The sequence below is a fragment of the Gadus morhua genome, chromosome 16 (genome assembly GCF_902167405.1).
Source record: "Gadus morhua chromosome 16, gadMor3.0, whole genome shotgun sequence".
Classification (NCBI taxonomy): Eukaryota; Metazoa; Chordata; class Actinopteri; order Gadiformes; family Gadidae; genus Gadus; species Gadus morhua.
Window position 1 is genome coordinate 823,153 of NC_044063.1, and position 20,560 is coordinate 843,712.

A 20,560-nucleotide genomic window follows, 5' to 3' on the forward strand; every position below is an offset into this window, starting at 1 on the left:
CATAGTATTGTTCTAAACATAATATTTCAAAGAACCATTTTATATTGCACAGAGTTGAAAATCAAAAGCATTCTGAATAGGATGTCATTGCTTCAATAAAATACTTAAGCTTACTCATAAGAAAAAGGCTTTGAGTGTTCTTGTCTAATTAGTCTTAAGTCTAGCGGACTGAAAAGCTAATTTTGGAAATTACAGGATATTATATTCCAAGTTTATTAAAGGAGTGCACGCAACTTTTTGTACTTTGTTTTATTAACAAACTCTGAAGTGTCACATCCATAGTAACATTTACAAAAGCACAAAATAACCCCAGCACACTACACAGATAGGAAGAAAGAGATGAGCGACTGTTTGATGTCTTCCTGCCCAAACATCTTTTCAATAACAAAAACATGTTCAACACAACGATAAATGTGTGCAAAACGTTACAAACCATCCCATTGGTTGATCACAAAGAGATCCTAACGACTCAATAATGGAATTAACCTTCGAAATAACCTTCGAATTAACCTTCGAATTAAAGATCACAATCAGCTGCAAATCTCATCAGGTTTTATATTTACAACCAGTGACTCCTACAAGGATAGGTCCTCAAGTATCAAGGCTAGGTCCTCAAGGATCAAGGCTAGGTCCTCAAGGATCAAGGCTAGGTCCTCAAGGATGAAGGCTAGGTACTGTAGGCTAGGTCCTCAAGGCTAGGTACTTAAGGCTTGGACATCCTTGTTTAGAAACATCAAAGCGAAGCACCAAAAGGCCTACTTTAGTCCCTTAAAGTGCTCAAGTGGAGACATTTTACTGAATAGCGATCACGCAAGAGGAACAGAAAGTGCAAGACATGTGTTACAATATGGTATGACGGCGATTCTTGGTGGACATTTAAAATGTTTACAATAATGGACTTATTAAAGCATCCAATAGGCCTACCTTCACAGTAAATAGTGGCTGAAGGTCTGGGTGGTAGAGACCACTGACAGTACATGTTGGTCATCCCCTGAGATGTTGGAGGCCTGAAACGGCAAAGGGCCTCATCTGAGGATAATCTAACCCAGGGTTAGGGTGAAGGAGGGGGTGTCTGTGTGTGTCACCTGAGGATCATCTAACCCAGGGTTAGGGTGAGTGTGGGGGTGTCTGTGTGTGTCACCTGAGGATCATCTAACCCAGGGTTAGGGTGAGTGTGGGGGTGTCTGTGTGTGTCAGCTGAGGATCATCTAACCCAGGGTTAGGGTGAGTGAGGGGGTGTCTGTGTGTGTCAGCGTGGACTTGCATATGTAATAATAATAGCTTTGGGACAGGAGTCATTTGGTATGGTTTGTTCTCCGTGGAAGAAACGTCCCTCTGTTCCGTGAGTTCATCGGCCCTCCTTATTGGTTCTCCTGCAGCGGGAACACAAGCATGGGTTAGAGAACACAGAGTTTCACACATCTTGGAAATCCCATTCCGGTATCCTCTAATGTGGTGGGTTCACCTCCATGACGCTGTGGATCCAGTTCAGCAGCTGGTCCACGTTGCTGTAGACCCCCGGCCTCCCCTGCCTGGCACAGCCCACCCCCCAACTCACCACACCCACCAGCCGCCACCGGGACGAGGAGAGGCGCACCAGAGGCCCCCCGCTGTCGCCCTGGGACACAGAGAGACAACACTCAACACCGCGGAGAGGAAGAGGAGGGTCTCAGGACGAGCCAACACACACAGCGTCCCCCCGCTGTCGCCCTGGGACACGCAGCGAGACAACAACACTCGACACAGCGGAGAGGAAGAGGAGGGTCTCAGGACGAGCCAACACACACAGCGTCCCCCCGTGAGCTCCTGTTATTCTAAGCTAAGGTTTCCCGATGAGGAGCGAGGAAACTAGCAGGAACATCACAGCCCTCTACTCAGTGATGAAGAATAACGTCTCTTTAGGATACTTCGGACAGACAAATATTTGATTTCATTGTAGGGAAGATACCGGCAGAAAAGTTACCAAGAATGCATTAAGGGAGACAACTGGTGAACATGATTCTTATAGTGGAACCTTTCCCACCGTGTGCAGTAACAGCACTGGAGACAAGGGGGGAGGGGGGGATCATCGTGGAGGGTTTAGGCTTGGCCTGATGTCAGCCCTGGGGGGGAGCCCAGGGCGATACAGGGTGAAGGGGAGTGTCTGCACGGCTGCTGGCAGGGCATCTGCTGGCAGTTTATGAACACATTGAGTCCGTACGACCGCTGCTGCACTTCCTGTCTTGAGTTGACTTGTCTTCTTTTCTATGTCGTGTTTATTCCCACTACACGCTCAATGGAATTAGTTAGATTTAATTAGGTGGTTCGCTTTTTTCCACGCCAATCCCTGTTCAAAGCTTTTCAGAATACTTGAGCGGAAAGTGTTGTGGAGTTATCCACGTGTTGTTCACAACAAACCAAGACACTGTGACCCTTTAGTTATTATCTCTAGGAACCGTTCCACTGTTTGTGGCGCTTATCAGCCCTGAGGGGAACTCAGACTCAGAGCGAGACCACAAGCCACATCCTGACTGGGTGACTAACCCCTCTATCTGCAGCTGGCCCTCCAGGGCCTTTCCCTGCTCTGACACTGCAGTGAGCCCTGAACAGGGTACTCTGCAGCCTCGCCCTCTGGAGGCTGGGCGTGTCAGGAGCCTCTCTCTAGAGACTACCTTTATCTTGTGCTAGTTTTACCCTTTATTATAATTAACTCTTTAATTTTCCACCACAACGGTCGCTGTTCCCTCCGTGACCCTGGAGAGTTGGGGGATCGAAAACATTGCTTCTATGCTGGGTCCGTGGCTAGGACCATGGTGGTTCAAATAAAAGGCTTTGTTGATGGTGTGATGTCAGCGGGCCGCCACTAGTATGCAGTATTGGACCAAGAATGGCAAATGTTGCTGACAAGACTCATGTATTTTAGATTTATATTATTTATATTATATTACAATTTTTACGCACCTGAGCTATGGGTCTCATTTCCATCCATGTGCCCCCTAAAAGAGGTACTACTTTAAATCAGGCCTAATGCTACCACTGCTCTGGTCCTTTGATAACGACAGCTTTGTGATGGTTTAAAGACGGGGGCCACTGTCCCACCTGGCAGGCATCCACCCCCCCCTGCAGTAGGCCTGCGCAGATCATCCTGGGCGTGATGTTGGAGCCGTAGATGGCGGGGCTGGAGCACTTCTCTCTGCTGATCAGGGGGATGCTCGCCTTCTGCAGCGACGCGGACGTCTTCCCTGAACACACAGCACCGGGTCAGATTGTGTGTGTGTGTTAGCGAGTGTGCGTGTTAGTGAGAGGGAGTGTACGTGTGTGTGCTTCAGTGTGAGTGTGAGTGCGTGAGTGTGTGTGTGTGTGTGTGAGTGTGTGTGTCTGTGTGTGTGTGTGTGTACCTTTCTCCTCCAGGTACCCCCATCCCGTCACCACCAGGGGGCTTCCTGCTATGAGACCCAGGTCTTTGGGAGGCAGACAGACCGGCCGGCGGCCCTCTAGACCGCACAAACAACACATTATTTAACAAACCCCCCAAATAAACATTTAATGGTGTGTGTATATATATATATATATATATATATATACACAGGGTGCGATTTGTGAAAAAACCAGAGGGGGGGATAATTTTGAGAGACATTTTATTCAGGAAAAATAACCACACAACAGTGTGAAAACTTATGAAAACAGTTGATCTTGTGACCTTGTGTATCTAAACCTTACACTTAGGCTTCATAACGTAGGCGGTAGGCCTATTTTGAACGTGAACTTAACCACTGCATTTGCAGAAATATTTTCTCATAGCTAAAATTGTTTTTAAATGTGCCAAATAAAAAAATATATATTTTTTTTCCCGATATCAGTTCAACAGAAAATATGAAATACCACAATGTGCTGTCAAGACGTTTTTTTTTTATTTTATGGGTTAATCGGGTAGACTATAGGTCAGACTACGAAAACAGTCCGCTCTGATGACGCACTTCAGCCTCTTTTTTTTGCTTTCCTGTTGGCGGATCGATAGCAGCGTGGTGACCCTGCTTCAACCACATCTCTGCAAATGTGCTGGACTGCGGGCCGACTGCGCTGCGGGCCGGGAAGGAAGCAACATCTGGTGCATTTACAGAGATGAAAAGCAGATTGTGCAGTGTGGACACATTCATTCTGTTTCTGCCATCTGCAAGAATGTGGTTCATGGCGCTGAAACCTCTTTCACACTCGGCTGTGCACACTAGGAGCGTGGAGACAGCGGTGAGAACTTTGCGCATGCTCTCTCCTGTGACACCGTGACATTTAAACTCATCGAACTCCTTCAGGAGTATGGGACTGGTTGCGGCCTCAACAGCAAGAGTTTTGTGTATGGCGAGAAGTTTTTCATCGCCGTAGAGGATGCGCTCGTCTTCATCAGATGGCCAGTTTGATGGATTTAGAGCGGCTGCGGCAGAGATTATCCCGTTGTCATCCAGCCTGCGCTCACGCGCGACGCCTCTGACTCGCTCCCGGTAGATCAAAATCACAGCACAATCAAAATGAAGACGGACCCTGTGTATTTTGGTTGTTAATTATTACGATGTAATGGTGAAAATACTTTGGGTGGGGGGGATCATTTTTATCCCCACCGAGGATAAAAATAATTCAGCAGAGGGTAGGACGTGTAAACCAGAGGGGGGGATAATCCCCACCATCCCCACCGGCAAATCGCACCCTGTATATACACATACATATTCAAGCAGAATAACAAATATTGCCAAGCAATTACAATGCCGAAATGTCTGCGATCAATGAAGACTGTTGGATAATCGCTAGTACCACTGAACGCCCACCAGGGGCAGCAGAGTCCCACTGTTCCCGAGGCCCTGGTGTCTACCACAGGGCGTATGATTGGTGTGTGCTCTCACCTCCCAGGCTCAGGGGGCTGCTGAGCCTCACCATGGCGATGTCGTAGTCGTTGCTGCCGTAGCGCCCGTTCTTGACGATGCGGTCGACGGTTGCGCCCCCCAGGCTGCTCATGTACGTCTTCCCCGTCACCGCCCGCCAGCGGCCCACCTCCCTCTTAGTCCTGCCCAATCAGAAGGGAGACGCATGCGTTTCAACGAGGACTCCCCATCTCTCCCCCGGTCTGGGGCAGGGGGGGGGGAGAGGGGGTACGGGGGGGCGGGGAGTGGGGGTACGGGGACGCGGGGGGATGGGACTGACCCTGTGAAGCAGTGGGCCGCAGAGACCACCCATCGCGGGGACACCAGCGAGCCGCCACAGGTGTGCCCTCCGTTCTGCTGCAGGCTCACCTGCCACGGCCAGTCCTGGATCAGGGCGTCCGTCCCGCCCACGATGCGCTCCTCGGATCCTCCCTGGCCGCAGTCTGCACCACAATAACACAACACAATAGCACAACAACCCAACAACACAACAACCCAACAACACAAGCGGCCCGCGGGTGTCCGTGGCAACAGACACCCACCACCGAGCTGCAGAGCCGGTTTGGTTTCATTCCGCACACACAGCTTCACACACAGCTTATTTCCAAGGGCTTCCCTCACCTGAACAGGTGAGTGATATTACTTGTCCGGTTCTGCACTCCGTGCTGCGGGAAAACAGAGAGTTAGTCCGGTGAACCGCTCCACATCGCCCACGCTCTACCGAGTCACAACGAGCATGCGGGCTGGTTAGCCTTCCACCAATCAGAACGTCCGGTCCATCTAGGTCTGTCTCAGCTGAGAGTGGACGTTGCTCTCTTGACGTCATGGCAACACGAGTGTCAGTATTGCACAAGCTGATACTAACAACTAAACAAGGAAGCAATGCAGTCCAGCTCACTGGAACAATTGCTCAACAGAGAGGGAGGCCGCTAGCATCAGGGCACTTCCTCATTTCATAACCTCTGAGGGCAGTGACCCTTACACCCTAATCCTAGGGTCAGGCCTAGGGTCAGGGGTCAGGCCAGGGCCTTACGTACGAGGACGTGTCTCTCACCGGTCGATGGTGGCCGTCTGAATGGGACTGGTTCCGGTCCCGGACTGGACTGCTGTGAAGGGCCCCTTGCTCAGGGAGGCCCCCAGGGCCGTCACTGACAGAACGGTCCTCTGGGGGTTCCTGTGGTCAGAAAACACAACCACACAACCATCAAACGGACCCGTTACGGCGGAGGTCCTGTAGGGGTCAGCGGTGTGCTGGAGGAGAACCAGGTCAGAGTGAGGTCCAATAACACAGTTCCCCGTGAGGGGCCCTTGTCTTCAGATATCGATGGTGAGGGGTGGACTCCACCGGTGAGGCTTCACTCACTGTGTGTATCCCAGCTGCTGGCACGTTGTCGCCGTGTGCTTCTCGGTCCAGTCGTCGCCGCACACACTCCTCCAGCCGGCGCCTTCGTTGTACACCTGCAGAACGCCGGCCGGTGTGATAAGGCGCACTGGGGAGGCAGAACCAACGCACGGGTCAGGCCGGTTCCACCTGGGGGTGGGGATCTAAGCTTAGCGGTCGGCCTGGTTCTCTTACCTGGAAAGGTGGTGTTGTCTGTGAAGGAGGAGACGCACGTGAGCTCATCTTCTCCGTCGGTGCAGTCGCTGGTCCCATCGCAGGCCTTGTCCAGTGGGATGAACTTGATGGAGCGCTTGCAGAAGTAGTACTTGGTGTCAATCAGCTGCTTGACTGTGAAGGTGCAATGAGAGAGGAACGTCATGGAGGGCATGTGGCTCATGTGGTAGAGCGGGTTGGCTGGTCGCCGGAGGGTTGCTACTTGGATCCCCGGCTCCTCCTAGTGGAGTGTCGAGGTGTCCCTGAGCGAGGCACCTCACCCTGACGGCTCCTGACCAGCTGGCTGTCGCCCTGAGGGGCTGACACCGCCGTCGGGGTGTGAATGAGTGCATGAATGGGTGAATGTTATGCAATATTGTAAAGCACTCTGAGTGGTGGCGCCTGGCGCCCCGCGCCCAGCGCCCAGCGAGGGCTGGGACCAGTAACCCCAGCAGCACGACTCACTGAAGTAGCCGGCTGTGACCAGTATCCCCAGCACGACGATGACGGTCAGCACCGTCAGCACCACCCTCTTCCTCTTGGACGCCGTGTTCCGGTGGGGCGTCATGGGCTTCCTGTGTCGGCCCGGGCGGAGAACCGCTGGGGGGAGAGGAGGACAGAACGTGACGTAGCCCAACAACGCTAAAGGGAAGAACGCCGCAACGGGAACTCAAAGGACGGACTGAACGCCACGTAGCCCAACAACGCTAAAGGGAAGAACGCCGCAACGGGAACTCAAAGGACGGACTGAACGCCACGTAGCCCAACAACGCTAAAGGGAAGAACGCCGCAACGGGAACTCAAAGGACGGACTGAACGCCACGTAGCCCAACAACGCTAAAGGGAAGAACGCCGCAACGGGACCTCAAAGGACGGACTGAACGCCACGTAGCCCAACAACGCTAAAGGGAAGAACGCCGCAACGGGAACTCAAAGGACGGACTGAACGCCACGTAGCCCAACAACGCTAAAGGGAAGAACGCCTCGCAGCGGGAACTCAAAGGACGGACTGAACGCCACGTAGCCCAACAACGCTAAAGGGAAGAACGCCGCAACGGGAACTCAAAGGACGGACTCAGGGAAGTTATGGGAGGTCAAAACGTTGACTTGTGCTCCTCTACCAGAAGCAGAAGTTGGGCGCCTCACCTTGTTGCAGAGGGTTCAGTGGGTCAGTGGTGTCTCTCGGCTGCTGGGTGTCCGCCTGCAGAGAGACGCAGGGGGAGAGAGGAGACGGTCAGACCGTGTGGAGCTCATCAGGGGGCCCTTAACGCAGAGCGGGCCCCGCTAAGGAGAGGGGGGCCCGCTGATGTCATCAGATATCTGACAGGGCACCCCAGTGTCCCCTCTGAACTAAGAAGAGGGTGCACAGTGGAGCAGCAGCACAGATCTCCTTCCAGTCGGACAGATCTCCCAAAGGCCCGAGCGCTAAAAACAGTTCACAACAATGACCTGTGATGTCTTTGAAGGTCACTCGTGGTTCTGACTACATGTGATCTGTGTCAGGACTTCCTGTGGGCTCCCCCCTTCAGAACCGGCAGCCCGCCACGTCTGCTGCCTGCGTGAGAGACGGCCGTACCGACAGCCTCCCCTGGACCTCAACCGCTGGACACAGGTTGAGTTGTGTGCTGTACCGGGGTGTGGATGGGGACAACCAGGGAGGGTACCTCTGGGACTCACAGCCAGCAGGCAGGGAGACAGTATGGAGGTGGGGGTTGACTGGGGACAGTATGGAGGTGCCCTATGTATTTTAACTTATTATGTTGTCCTTTCTATGTCTATTTTATCACGTTTTTTGTATATTTCATTGTGTGTTTTATTGTGTGTGATGTACAGTGTCCTTGAGTGACCTGAAAGGCGCTTTTCTAAATAAAATGCATTATTATGATTATTAGGTGGGGGTTTAACTTGGGGACAGATGCCCCCCCCCCCCCCCCCCCCCCGGGGCCCAGCTCTAGTTGGGGTTCTGTGGGCAGTCTCTCACCACTGTGTTACTGCGGCTGACTGAGTCTGAGTCTCCACTAGTCAAACCCACAGCTGCTGTGTTGCAGGGTTATTTATCGGTGACTCATTGAGTGCCACCAGACAAAGTACATCAGTAGGCATCAGAAGCAACACAGAAAGGGTTCTCTCACTGGCCAGCCTCTACAGTTTATGTTTTGCATATCCATATTCAAATTCTAACCACAACCCTATTTTCGTCATCATTTGCCGGTTTTAGTATTATCACACTCTGCTACATCATGCCACACATTTAATTCTTTATTTGAGTCCACCAATCACATTATAAGAGACAAGATACAAATATTTCAGAGATAAGATAAGTCATTGTTCAAGGGTACAAAAAACATCTCCTGCGCCACACTGCCAGGCTGCCTATCACTGCTGATAGGGAGCAGAACTTTGCTAATTGTTTAGATTTTCTGCTGGAGAGCCCAGCCAGCCTTAACCCACTGAAAACATGATTGTGGACATGCCCCAAGCTTCCAAAAATAAACACTATTAGCTTGCATTGGTAGGCTAGGTCCCTTGGTATTTCCAGAATGGGCTGGTATTTAATGATTTTATCGTTGAAAGCAATTTCAATGTACAGGTCAAATACACAGCCTATCTCAAGTAAGATCACTAAAAACACAACATCAGGGCACACACACACACACACACACACACACACACACACACACACACACACACACACACACACACACACACACACACACACACACACACACACACACACACACACACACACACACACACTTCAATCAAAGTGTGGGCATCAGTCCAGTCCTTTCTGACCTGGACATGATAGCGTGTAATAGACAGCTGGTGGTCATAACCCGGTAGTTCCCCGGTCCAAGGACAGCGTTTATTACGGCCAGAGGAGGAACACTCCATGAGATAACACGAGGCAGGCTAATAAGCCCTGATAAATGCATCACGCGGTCCAGATTAACGTCTCCTGAAATCTACAATTGGTCCTCAAGACGAGGTCTGAAATAAACGGCCCCACGCCAGGTATGACTTCGGGGGGGGGGGGTGGTCACCTGCCAGGTATGACCTCGGGGGGGGGGGGGGGGGGGGGGGGGGGAGGGGTCACCTGCCAGGTATGACCTCGGGGGGGGGGGGGGGTCACCTGCCAGGTATGCCTTCAGAGGGGGAGTAGTCCCCCCCTCCAAGAGTGGGGCGCCTTGGTATGTGTCCAGCTCCGGTCTGAGGCTCCCCGGCCGGACCCCCTTCCACCCGTATCGGCCCTGGAGCGGGTCGCCTCATGGACACCGGCAGGCCGGCCCCTGGCTGACTGGCCCCTGGCTGACTGACCCCTGGCTGACTGGCCCCTGGCTGACTGGCCCCTGGCTGACTGGCCCCTGGCTGACTGACCCCTGGCTGACCGGCCCCTGGCTGACTGGCCCCTGGCTGACTGACCCCTGGCTGACTGACCCCTGGCTGACCGGCCCCTGGCTGACTGGCCCCTTCAGCCCTCTCAGGTGAGGGGCCACAATGGGGCCCTTTGAGGAGCTTACTGCTAATCTCTGTTTGGGATCGAGGCTCGGTCACATGGACCGTCCTTAAAATAACACGCAGCCTCCTACGGAGATACTCACCGGACTGGTACTGGAGGAACGGGGATGGTGTGTGTGTGTGTGTGTTTGGGTGTGTGTTTGGGTGTGTGTGGGTGTGTTTGTGTTATTGGGTGTGTGTGGTTGTGTGTGTGTGTGTGCGTGTGTGTGTGTGTTTGTGTGTGTGTGTGCGTGTGGGTGTGTTGGTGTTATTGGATGTGGGTGGTAGTGTGTGTGTGTGTGTGCAGAAGGACCTGTATACAATTGAAACATAAATATATACAACAAATGGTTGATGATCATATCAAAGCAGTCACTTCCATTGCAGCAAACCCATGAGGGCAGAACTAAGACAGCAGTTTGAAGTGCGGTTGAGAACCAGTTAACCCTGTCATTAAATATGACGACTCACTGAGCAAACATCCACAAGGTTCAACTACAGCGCAGACCTACGCCGATACAGAACCACACAAACCGCAGGTGTGATTACAACTCATCTGTCAGTCGAATCGTTGACAGAAGGGAGTTCAGAGTGGTTCTCACCGGCATGATGCGGCCCCCGGCCCCTGGCTGCTGGGTCGGCCCCCTGCTCCTTCCCACCGCTCTGCTTCGCTCCACTGGACTTCCAAACGCCTCTGCTGCCGTCAAGCTTGCTCTCTTGCTCCTCTCCAGTAGTCGATCCCTCTGTCCCTCACGCACTTCTGTTGTCGCTCGACTCGCTCCCTCTGTCCCTCTCTCTCTCTCTCTCTCTTTCTCTCTCTCTCTCTCCCTCTCTCCGTCTCTCCCTCTCTCTCTCTCTCTCTCTCTCTCCCTCTCTCCCTCTCTCTCTCTCTCTCTCTCTCTCTCTCTCTCTCTCTCTCTTTGTCTCTGTCTCTCTTCCCCTCTCTGCCTCTCTCTGTCTCTGTCTCTCTTCCCCTCTCTGCCTCTCTCTGTCTCTGTCTCTGTCTCTGTCTCTGTCTCTGTCTCTGTCTCTCTCTGTGTCTCTCTCTCTCGGTCTCTCTCTCTCCCTCTCTCTCTCTCTCTCTGTCTCTCTTTCCCTCTCTGTCTCTCTCTGTCTCTGTCTCTGTCTCTGTCTCTGGGTAACTGGACCCTGGCTGCGTGTGCCTCACCGCCCGCTGTGTGATCCCAGGGCTGTGCTGAGGGGTTGCTGGTGTGAATCTTTGGATCCTGGTTCCATTGTTCAGCGTGACCCCGCCCTCCTGCTGACAAACAACTCCAAAACTATTCCAGGTAACGCGACACTGCCCCTCCCTCTCTGGCTCCCCCCCCACCTCTCTCTACCTGTACCTGCCTGCCTTCCCCAAGGAGTCCCCTCCCACTGCCATCCCTCCCTGATGACTGCCCTCCCACTGCCCTCCCACTGCCCTCCCCCCTCCCACTGCCCCCCCCTCCCAATGCCCTCCCACTCGGGCGGACATTGTCCCGACGTCGGCGGGTTTCCCCCCTCCCTTCATGATCAACTGTCACTGTCAGCTGAGATGCGCCATCACAAAGTGTACACTCACAACACACGGAAACACAAACACCCAACACACAAACACAACAAACAGACACACAGACCCTCACAACGTGTGAGGGTCTGTGTTGTGAGTGTTGTGAGTGTCTTCGTGTTGTAGGTATGTGTGTCTGTGTGTCTGTGTGTCTGTGAGTCTGTGAGTCACAACACACACACATACAGAGACCACTGCCGTGAAGAGATCACTCTTTCTTTCTTTCTTTCTTTCTTTACTTTTTGTTTCTCTCTCTCACTCTCTCTCTCTCTCTCTCTCTCTCTCTCTCTCTCTCTCTCTCTCTCTCTCTCTCTCTCTCTCTCTCTGTCTCTCTCTCTGTCTCTGTCTCTGTCTCTCCCTCTCTCTCTCTCTCTCTCTCTCTCTCTCTCTCCCCCTCTCTCTCTCTCTCTCTCTCTGTCTCTGTCTCTGTCTCTGTCTCTGTCTCTGTCTCTGTCTCTCTCTCTCTCTCTCTCTCTCTCTCTCTCTCTCTCTCTCTCTCTCTCTCTCTCTCTCTCTCTCTCTCTCCTCTCTCTCTCTCTCTCTCTCTCTCTCTCTCTCTCTCTCTCTCTCTCTCTCTCTCTCTCTCTCTCTCTCTCTCTCTCTCTCTCTCTTTGTCTATCTCAACCACACATGCTACGACAGGCACACAGCCCCTGATGGACCAAAGGTCTATTTGTGTGTGTGTGTTTGTGTGTGATGGCTGTCATACTATTCCCTGAGGCTAAGGTGTGTGTGTGTGTGTGTGTGTGTGTGTGTGTGTGTGTGTGTGTGTGTGTGTGTGTGTGTGTGTGTGTGTGTGTTTGTTACACCTGCTGTGTTTTTGTCAGGACTCCAGATGAAGGCTGTTTGGTTTGGTGGACCCGTGATTCACTCATTCAGGAAACTGTAATTCTCTCTGCCTGCAGCAACCCATCCGCCTGGCCCTGTTCCCCAGCAGGCGTCAGGGGGCTACAGGGATCAGGCTCTCCCAGCTAGGCTGTGATGGTGCTAGTTCACACCAGCCTCCTGGTAGATTTGAGTCCGTCCTGCAGAAGGGTCTGGAGAAGAGCAATACATTTCTTCCTGCTTCTGATACATTTTTGCGGGAGCCAATCACCAAGCTGGCTTCTCCCCCCCCGGCGCACTATTGGCTGGTTAACACAATGACGTCAGGGAAGCGGCGTCAAGCAGCCAATCGTGTACAGAGTCAGTACAGAGTCAGTTGAACTAGGCCGTTGATCACGCCTCTTGAGCTGAAGAACATGACAGCAGCTTCCCCAGACCAAGCTCAATCTAGGATTGAGCTTGGTCTGGGGATGGCCAGGCTGGCCCCCTGGACCACGAGGCCCCGTGGACGAACCACCCGCTGATGAACACACAGCAGGTCCATTAGAGGGGCACAGTGGGGGTTCTTCAGGAGCTACCCGGTCTGTGCACAGCCACGGCCCTCAGGGTCCTCGGCTCTTTGGTTGGTAAGTCCTGTTTGGACGTCTGGCCCTGGGTCGGCCCCGCCCTGACAGGGAGGGAGTCTGGGAACGGGAGGGAGTGGCTGACTGGCTGCTGATCAGAGAGTGGCTGACTGGCTGCTCCTCAGAGGGAGTGGCTGACTGGCTGCTCCTCAGAGGGAGTGGCTGACTGGCTGCTGCTCAGAGGGAGTGGCTGGCTGCTGCTCAGAGAGTGGCTGACTGCTGCTCAGAGAGTGGCTGACTGACTGCTGCTCAGAGAGAGTGGCTGACTGACTGCTGCTCAGAGAGTGGCTGACTGATGCTCAGAGAGTGGCTGACTGCTGCTCAGAGAGAGTGGCTGACTGCTGCTCAGAGGGAGTGGCTGACTGGCTGCTGATCAGAGAGTGGCTGACTGCTGCTCAGAGAGAGTGGCTGACTGCTGCTCAGAGAGTGGCTGACTGGCTGCTGCTCAGAGACTGACTGACTGCTCCTCAGAGGGAGTGGCTGACTGCTGCTCAGAGGGAGTGGCTGACTGCTGCTCAGAGAGTGGCTGACTGCTGCTCAGAGAGTGGCTGACTGGCTGCTGCTCAGAGGGAGTGGCTGGCTGGCTGCTGATCAGAGAGTGGCTGACTGGCTGCTGCTCAGAGGGAGTGGCTGACTGCTGCTCAGAGGGAGTGGCTGACTGGCTGCTGCTCAGAGAGAGTGGCTGACTGGCTGCTCAGAGAGTGGCTGACTGCTGCTCAGAGAGTGGCTGACTGGCTGCTGCTCAGAGAGAGTGGCTGGCTGCTGCTCAAAGTGGCTGACTGCTGCTCAGAGAGTGGCTGACTGGCTACTGCTCAGAAAGAGTGGCTGACTGGCTGCTGCTCAGAGGGAGTGGCTGACTGGCTGCTGCTCAGAGAGAGTGGCTGACTGGCTGCTGCTCAGAGAGAGTGGCTGACTGGCTGCTGCTCAGAGGGAGTGGCTGACTGGCTGCTGCTCAGAGGGAGTGGCTGACTGGCTGCTGCTCAGAGAGAGTGGCTGACTGGCTGCTGCTCAGAGGGAGTGGCTGACTGGCTGCTCCTCAGAGGGAGTGGCTGACTGCTGCTCAGAGAGTGGCTGACTGCTGCTCAGAGAGTGGCTGACTGGCTGCTGCTCAGAGAGAGTGGCTGGCTGCTGCTCAGAGTGGCTGACTGGCTACTGCTCAGAAAGAGTGGCTGACTGGCTGCTGCTCAGAGGGAGTGGCTGACTGGCTGCTGCTCAGAGAGAGTGGCTGACTGGCTGCTGCTCAGAGAGTGGCTGACCGGCTGCTGCTCAGAGAGAGTGGCTGACTGACTGCTGCTCAGAGGGAGTGGCTGACTGCTGCTCAGAGAGTGGCTGACTGCTGCTTAGAGAGTGGCTGACTGGCTGCTGCTCAGAGGGAGTGGCTGGCTGGCTGCTGATCAGAGAGTGGCTGACTGGCTGCTGCTCAGAGGGAGTGGCTGACTGCTGCTCAGAGGGAGTGGCTGACTGGCTGCTGCTCAGAGAGAGTGGCTGACTGGCTGCTCAGAGAGTGGCTGACTGCTGCTCAGAGAGTGGCTGACTGGCTGCTGCTCAGAGAGAGTGGCTGGCTGCTGCTCAGAGTGGCTGACTGCTGCTCAGAGAGTGGCTGACTGGCTACTGCTCAGAAAGAGTGGCTGACTGGCTGCTGCTCAGAGGGAGTGGCTGACTGGCTGCTGCTCAGAGAGAGTGGCTGACTGGCTGCTGCTCAGAGGGAGTGGCTGACTGGCTGCTGCTCAGAGGGAGTGGCTGACTGGCTGCTCCTCAGAGGGAGTGGCTGACTGGCTGCTGCTCAGAGAGAGTGGCTGACTGGCTGCTCCTCAGAGGGAGTGGCTGACTGCTGCTCAGAGAGTGGCTGACTGCTGCTCAGAGAGAGTGGCTGACTGCTGCTCAGAGAGAGTGGCTGACTGGCTGCTGCTCAGAGAGTGGCTGACTGGCTGCTGCTCAGAGTGAATGGCTGACTGGCTGCTGCTCAGAGACTGGCTGACTGGCTGCTGCTCAGAGAGTGGCTGACTGCTGCTCAGAGGGAGTGGCTGACTGCTGCTCAGAGGGAGTGGCTGACTGCTGCTCAGAGGGAGTGGCTGACTGCTGCTCAGAGAGTGGCTGACCGGCTGCTGCTCAGAGACTGGCTGACTGGCTGACTGGTTGCTGCTCAGAGGGAGGTAGTCTTGGTTTCAAACAGGAGCCTATTGCGGTGTCGGACTAGGACCAATCAGAACCTGGGGGCCGGAGCCCTGCCGCCTAGAGGACTGATGATGTCACCACAGCACCATCTCTGTCCAGAGCGCTGGTGGGGATCAGGACTGAGATATGAAGGGTGAGTGGGCTCCTGTCCTAACCTCTCTCCCCGTCCTCAACCTTAAAGGTTGGGTATGGGATTTGCGAAACGCCAGCAGATTTTGAAAATGCACAACTTAAATGGTCCTACCCCTTCTCCTTCAACGCTGACTCTGACTCCCATCCAGTGGCGATCTTAGCCCTTTGGGGGCTCCAGGCGAACAGTAATTTAGGGGCCCCTGCATCTACCGGTCTATTGTACCTTATGTCGCATAATGAGATACTCCATACAAGGGATGAACAAAAGTCACTATCCTTCTTCATGCAAATGTTAATTATCTATTTACAAATTGAGAATAACATACAAAACAATAAGATTAGTTATGTTGACACATTACACTGACTGTTAACCTTATGTCATCATTTACCTGAGGGTTTCCAGTAGATCACAGCAGCTATATGCTGTGACCTACTGGAAACCTACTGATAGCTGCTTCCAGCTATCAGTATTTTTCCTGTGCTCTTCAGACCTTTCATGGTTGATTAGATGCATTGCAAGGTTATTCCAGTGTTTAAATCCTTCCTCACTCAGTTGTTTTTGTTTTCCAAAAAGGCAACAACAAAAGCAAAAAACACGGTCTGCACTTTCACTAGACTAACCAAGACCTGTTCACCCTCTCATCATTTTCCCTTACTATGTAATAGTATGCTTTTGTGAATCTGCGGCCCTTGGGCCAGAGTGCTTGGTCATCCACTAGAATATGTGTGCGCCTGCCAAAGACACAGCAGCTTGGGCCAGAGTGCTGGGTCATCCACAAGAATATGTGTCTTGCAGTCATTGTTATCGTTATTGTCATCAATTTCAATAACCGAAGTGGAAGAAGGAGAATGAGCAATATTCACTACCAGTTGTGCATCATCTCCGTCAGTTTGTTGACACACGTCATTAGCATCGCTGCTGGCTGAGCCAGAGCCACTTGGAATGAAAGGAGCAGTAACGTGACAGCAAACGACGTTGAGGGCTGCTCTTGAGCCGCCGACGGTCCGGCTAACACTGCGGTGGCTGTAAAAAAGCTGGATAGCTTTGGCAGCATTGAAAGCAAGTCCTGCCTTTGGTCTTTCTTCTTATTTTTATCTGACCCGCTTTCGTAAGATCGCTTCATGTTTCACTCGATTTATGTCTCACTCGATTTCTCTCTCTCTCTCTTACCGCTTACTGTTTTGAATTTGACATCATTTCTGCATACGCGTGATGAACGTGATGCGCGTAACATGGAATAGTCCATGTAGTGCGGACTGAAGGGGGGTGCACACGGAAAGATCGTCAAAATATGAGTAATTAGACATCCCGATGCTACTATTGTGAAGAGATTTTTATAAAAATAATAAATATGGGAACAAAATATATGCATTGGGGCATTTTGGGGGCCCCAAAAACCTTCTATGGGGCCTGGGGCTCCAGGCAAATGCCTGGTTTGCCTAATAGTACGGCCCGCCCCTGCTCCCATCCCACCCATTCCAAGTACATGGACGCGCAATCATGCACGAGCGAACACAGATGCGCGATAGCGAGCCATTAGCTAGTGAGCTAGCTCTAGTAGCTACCGCAGGATAACAACAGAAGCTTGCTCTGGGTCACGAGCTTTGAGTACGTGCACGAAGGGGTCACGCGCGGGGGGAGGGGGAGTGCAGTACGACCGTTTGATTGACGTACTTACTGTCCAATGCCACTCGGTGGGTCTGGAAATCATTGGCTGGAGTTTTTCGAGCCCTGCCCGTTCCACAGATGATTGACTTGTTGAGTTGTCATGTCAGTACTTCTAACTCAGTGGCTGTGAGTGGGTATTATAAGGATTTCAAATAATTTTGCAAAAATGGCCAAAAAAGAGAATTCCATACCCAACCTTTAAGGGAGGCTTTTAGGAAGTTAAAATGGACTTAAATGTACACTTTGAAACAATTCAAAAAGTGTCCACGTTGTATCATCAAGATAACTGGGAAGAGACTCAGAAACTGAATTAAAGCTTATTAACACAGCAAAGAATGCTAATGGATTACTGCTGATAATGCTGATGCATTATATTCATTATATATAGTAGTGATTTACATTTGCACAGTTTCTAATGGCTTCTGCAGGAACTAAAGTCAGCCCAATGAAGGTCAGCTGTGTGTCAGCAGCCAGCGGTACTGAGAACAGCTGTTCTCCTGTCTACATGACTGCATTCATTTACATGGTATCTCCAGTTTGTTCAGAAATAAGCTACTCACAGATTAGTGTAAAGCCCAGCTGTCCTAGAAAGGGTTTGATTTGTCACAGTGAGTCCCAGAGCTCGGGTTGAGGGGTGGATCTGTCATGCTGATAGGCTATGTCTACAGAACTTCAGAAAGACCAGAGAGGGGGCAAAATACTGGGCAATACTATCGGACAACATTTATTTTATGAGGATATTTGTATTCTATGAATAAGTAGGGCATTTATATTCACATACTACTGTACTGTTTCCTTAAAGCAGGACCTCAGTTGGTTTGAGACCCCATAACTGCTTTAACAAGTCACACTCTCAGACCATGTTTTCCGGGCCCTTACCTGTTATTGGTGGACCAGTCTGGTTCGATGAGGGTTTGAAGGTCCGAAGAGGAAGGTCTCTGGAGCCTTTTGGACGGGGGTCTGGACCTGTGCCCCAGAACCTAAAGCCTTCTGAGAGTAGCGGATCTATGGAGCTCTCTGTGCTTCCTCACAGTCCTCTACCTCCCAGTCGATCGCAACTTTGATTAACGTACAAATCTTTCTCTAATTCTGCGTGAGAATGCTGTGGCTCTCCTGCTCTCTTATAGAGCGGCCAAACCTTCTCTCATCTCCTTGTTTGAACAAGGAACACCGAGACAGCCCCCCTCCTTTGTTTGTTCTCCCGCTGACACCCGGTCTTCCTGGCAGAGGGCTGGGATTTGAGGAAGCTTCAGTCCTGGTATTGTGCATACCGGTATTCTCTGGAATTGGGACCGTTTACGGTATGGAAGGACAGCTTTGAGGAAGGAGATTCAGCTGACACTGGAGCGGCTGGGACTGGTGAGACCCTCAATCTGAAGGACTGGTTATAAGATACCATGTGTGATGGCGTGTGAGTGACAGCATGTGTGTAACAGTATGTGTGTGACAGCATGTGTGTGACAGCATGTGTTTAACAGCATGTGTGTGACAGATGTGAGTGACAGCATGTGAGTGACAGCATGTGAGTGACAGCATGTGTGTGACAGCATGTGTGTAACAGCATATGTGTGACAGCATGTGTGTAACAGCATGTGAATAACAGCATGTGTGTGACAGCATGTGAGTGACAGCATGTGAGTGACAGCATGTGAGTGACAGCATGTGTGTGACAGCATGTGTGTGTCGACACTTAAAACCAACCAAAATGCAGACACAAAGTGTGTACGAAACACTTTAGGATCACAACGTGTGATCCTAAAGTCAAACGTTGACCTGTTTTACAGGTCAACGTTTGACCCGCTACATACAAGCACTGTGTGTAGCGCTGTGTGTAGCGCTGTGTGTAACATTGTGTAGCCGTGGGTGGACATTGTGTAGCCTTGGCTGGACATTGTGTAGCCGTTTGTGGACATTGTGTAGCCGTGTGCTCCGTGGCCTTACGGACCGTGCAGTATGAGCCGGGCCAGTGGACTGTGTGTATACGCTGCATTCTGGGAACCGGGACGTTCAATATTGGGGATTGAACCAGTGAATACAACCGCTTTATTTCTGTGGACGTTATTGTAGAAAGTTAACCCCAGGAAGTGTTCCCGAAGCAGCCTGGATGACCCGACGATACCTTATAGGAGGGAAGGATCAGACTGGTCCATTGCATTATAATAATATATTGCCGTCTATTTTGTGGCATTTGCGCCATTTCATTTAAGTAGTTAAGAAATTAAAATAGTGTTATCACACATAATTAAATAACTCAACCATTATTGTGGATAGAGCCATCCGTAAGTACTGGCCTGATGACAAAGAGTTTGAATTGATGTCTTGTTTTAGCCAACTAAGGAGGAATGTCGTACTGTTAGTTTGGTGCAGCAGATTTACGTTTGTGTCGCCGTATTAAAGCCTATTATCTAGCCCTGCCTCACTCTCTCCCTCCCTCCTCTCTCTCCCTCCTATCATTGTCTCCCTCCTACCTTTGTCTCCCTCTCTCCCTCCCACCACTCCCTCCCTCCCACTTATTCCCACCTCTCTCTCTCTCTCTCTCTCTCTCTCTCTCTCTCTCTTCCCTCCCACCTTCTCCCACTCTCTTTCCCTCCTACCTCTATCTCTTCCTCATACCTCTCTCTCTCTCTCTCTCTCTCTCTCTCTCTCTCTCTCTCTCTCTCTCTCTCTCTCTCGCTCTCTCTCTCTCTCTCTCTCTCTCTCTCTCTCTCTCTCTCTCTCTCTCTCTCTCTCTCTCTCTCTCTCTCTCCCTCTCTCTCTCCCCCCTTCCTCCTATTTGCATCCGTCAAATTCTTTGACAAGCTCAATTAGCCCCCGCTGGGTCCTAGTGCTCCCCGCGTTTCACCGAAACTCTTTGCTGAACACTCGATCTTTCTTTACACAGAGCCGGGCTGTGCACCTTGGTCCACCGTCCTCCTAACAAAGGATGTGATGTCTCTGTGTACTGTCAGCCCCTTGGTCCGGTGCATATATGTGAATGAGACTTTTTATGTACGAATTCCGTCTTCATCTCAATCAATTATGACTTGATATCGTCCGTGATAGGATCGAATTGCGAGTCTCTAAAGTGTAATAAATAATTTCACCAGGAGAGGGCCTTATCTTCCGGCCAAATCAGGGGTAGGGGCTGTTTTTTAGAAGAGTAGTGGTAATAGTAGTAGGTAGTAGTAGTTGTAGACAGTAGTATTAGATTAGACTAGATTATATCCAGTAGGCATCTGGATTTAATCCAGGTATTGTATACAGTACATACCACATGTTAATGTATACTATAAATCACATGTAAATGAATACTGTACATATACCACGTGCTAATGTACAGTACATACCACATGTAAATGTATACAGTACATATCATGCAGTAAAAATCACATCACTGAATAATGGTTGTTTTCCTACATTAGTGTGAACACATGGAGAGGACACCAGGGCAGCAGACAGACGTGTGGGGGACGTCTCTCTGAGGGCGGGGGCAGAAGGAGCCGGACCAGTCTGGTAGGAATGTCAGCGATGGGGAAGGTAGCGCTAAGGTGAGCTAAATATGGAAGGCAGGGCAGAGTTCAGCAGGGAGTTGTTCTGAGATGCAGTCTGACGGATGTTAAAGCTGGA

General features: G+C 51.9%; 1 protein-coding gene across 2 annotated transcripts; it reads right to left on the reverse strand.

Moving 5' to 3' along the window:
- Positions 1 to 232: 232 nt before the first annotated feature.
- tmprss4a (transmembrane serine protease 4a) lies at positions 233 to 18,042 on the reverse strand. Of its 2 annotated transcripts, none has more exons than XM_030337440.1 (13): positions 17,834 to 18,042; positions 7,630 to 7,684; positions 6,949 to 7,083; positions 6,466 to 6,618; positions 6,253 to 6,379; positions 5,944 to 6,063; positions 5,511 to 5,554; positions 5,170 to 5,332; positions 4,872 to 5,032; positions 3,378 to 3,473; positions 3,079 to 3,221; positions 1,466 to 1,618; positions 233 to 1,373 (listed from the first exon to the last, which is right to left on the reverse strand). In XM_030337440.1, exons 3-13 carry the CDS (start codon positions 7,049 to 7,051, stop codon positions 1,362 to 1,364), a joined length of 1,275 nt encoding a protein of 424 aa, XP_030193300.1. In that variant the 5' UTR covers positions 7,052 to 7,083; positions 7,630 to 7,684; positions 17,834 to 18,042; the 3' UTR covers positions 233 to 1,361. The 2 variants fall into 2 exon arrangements, with proteins under 2 accessions (XP_030193300.1, XP_030193298.1); XM_030337438.1 differs by lacking the exon at positions 17,834 to 18,042 and adding an exon at positions 10,584 to 10,857.
- Positions 18,043 to 20,560: the final 2,518 nt, after the last annotated feature.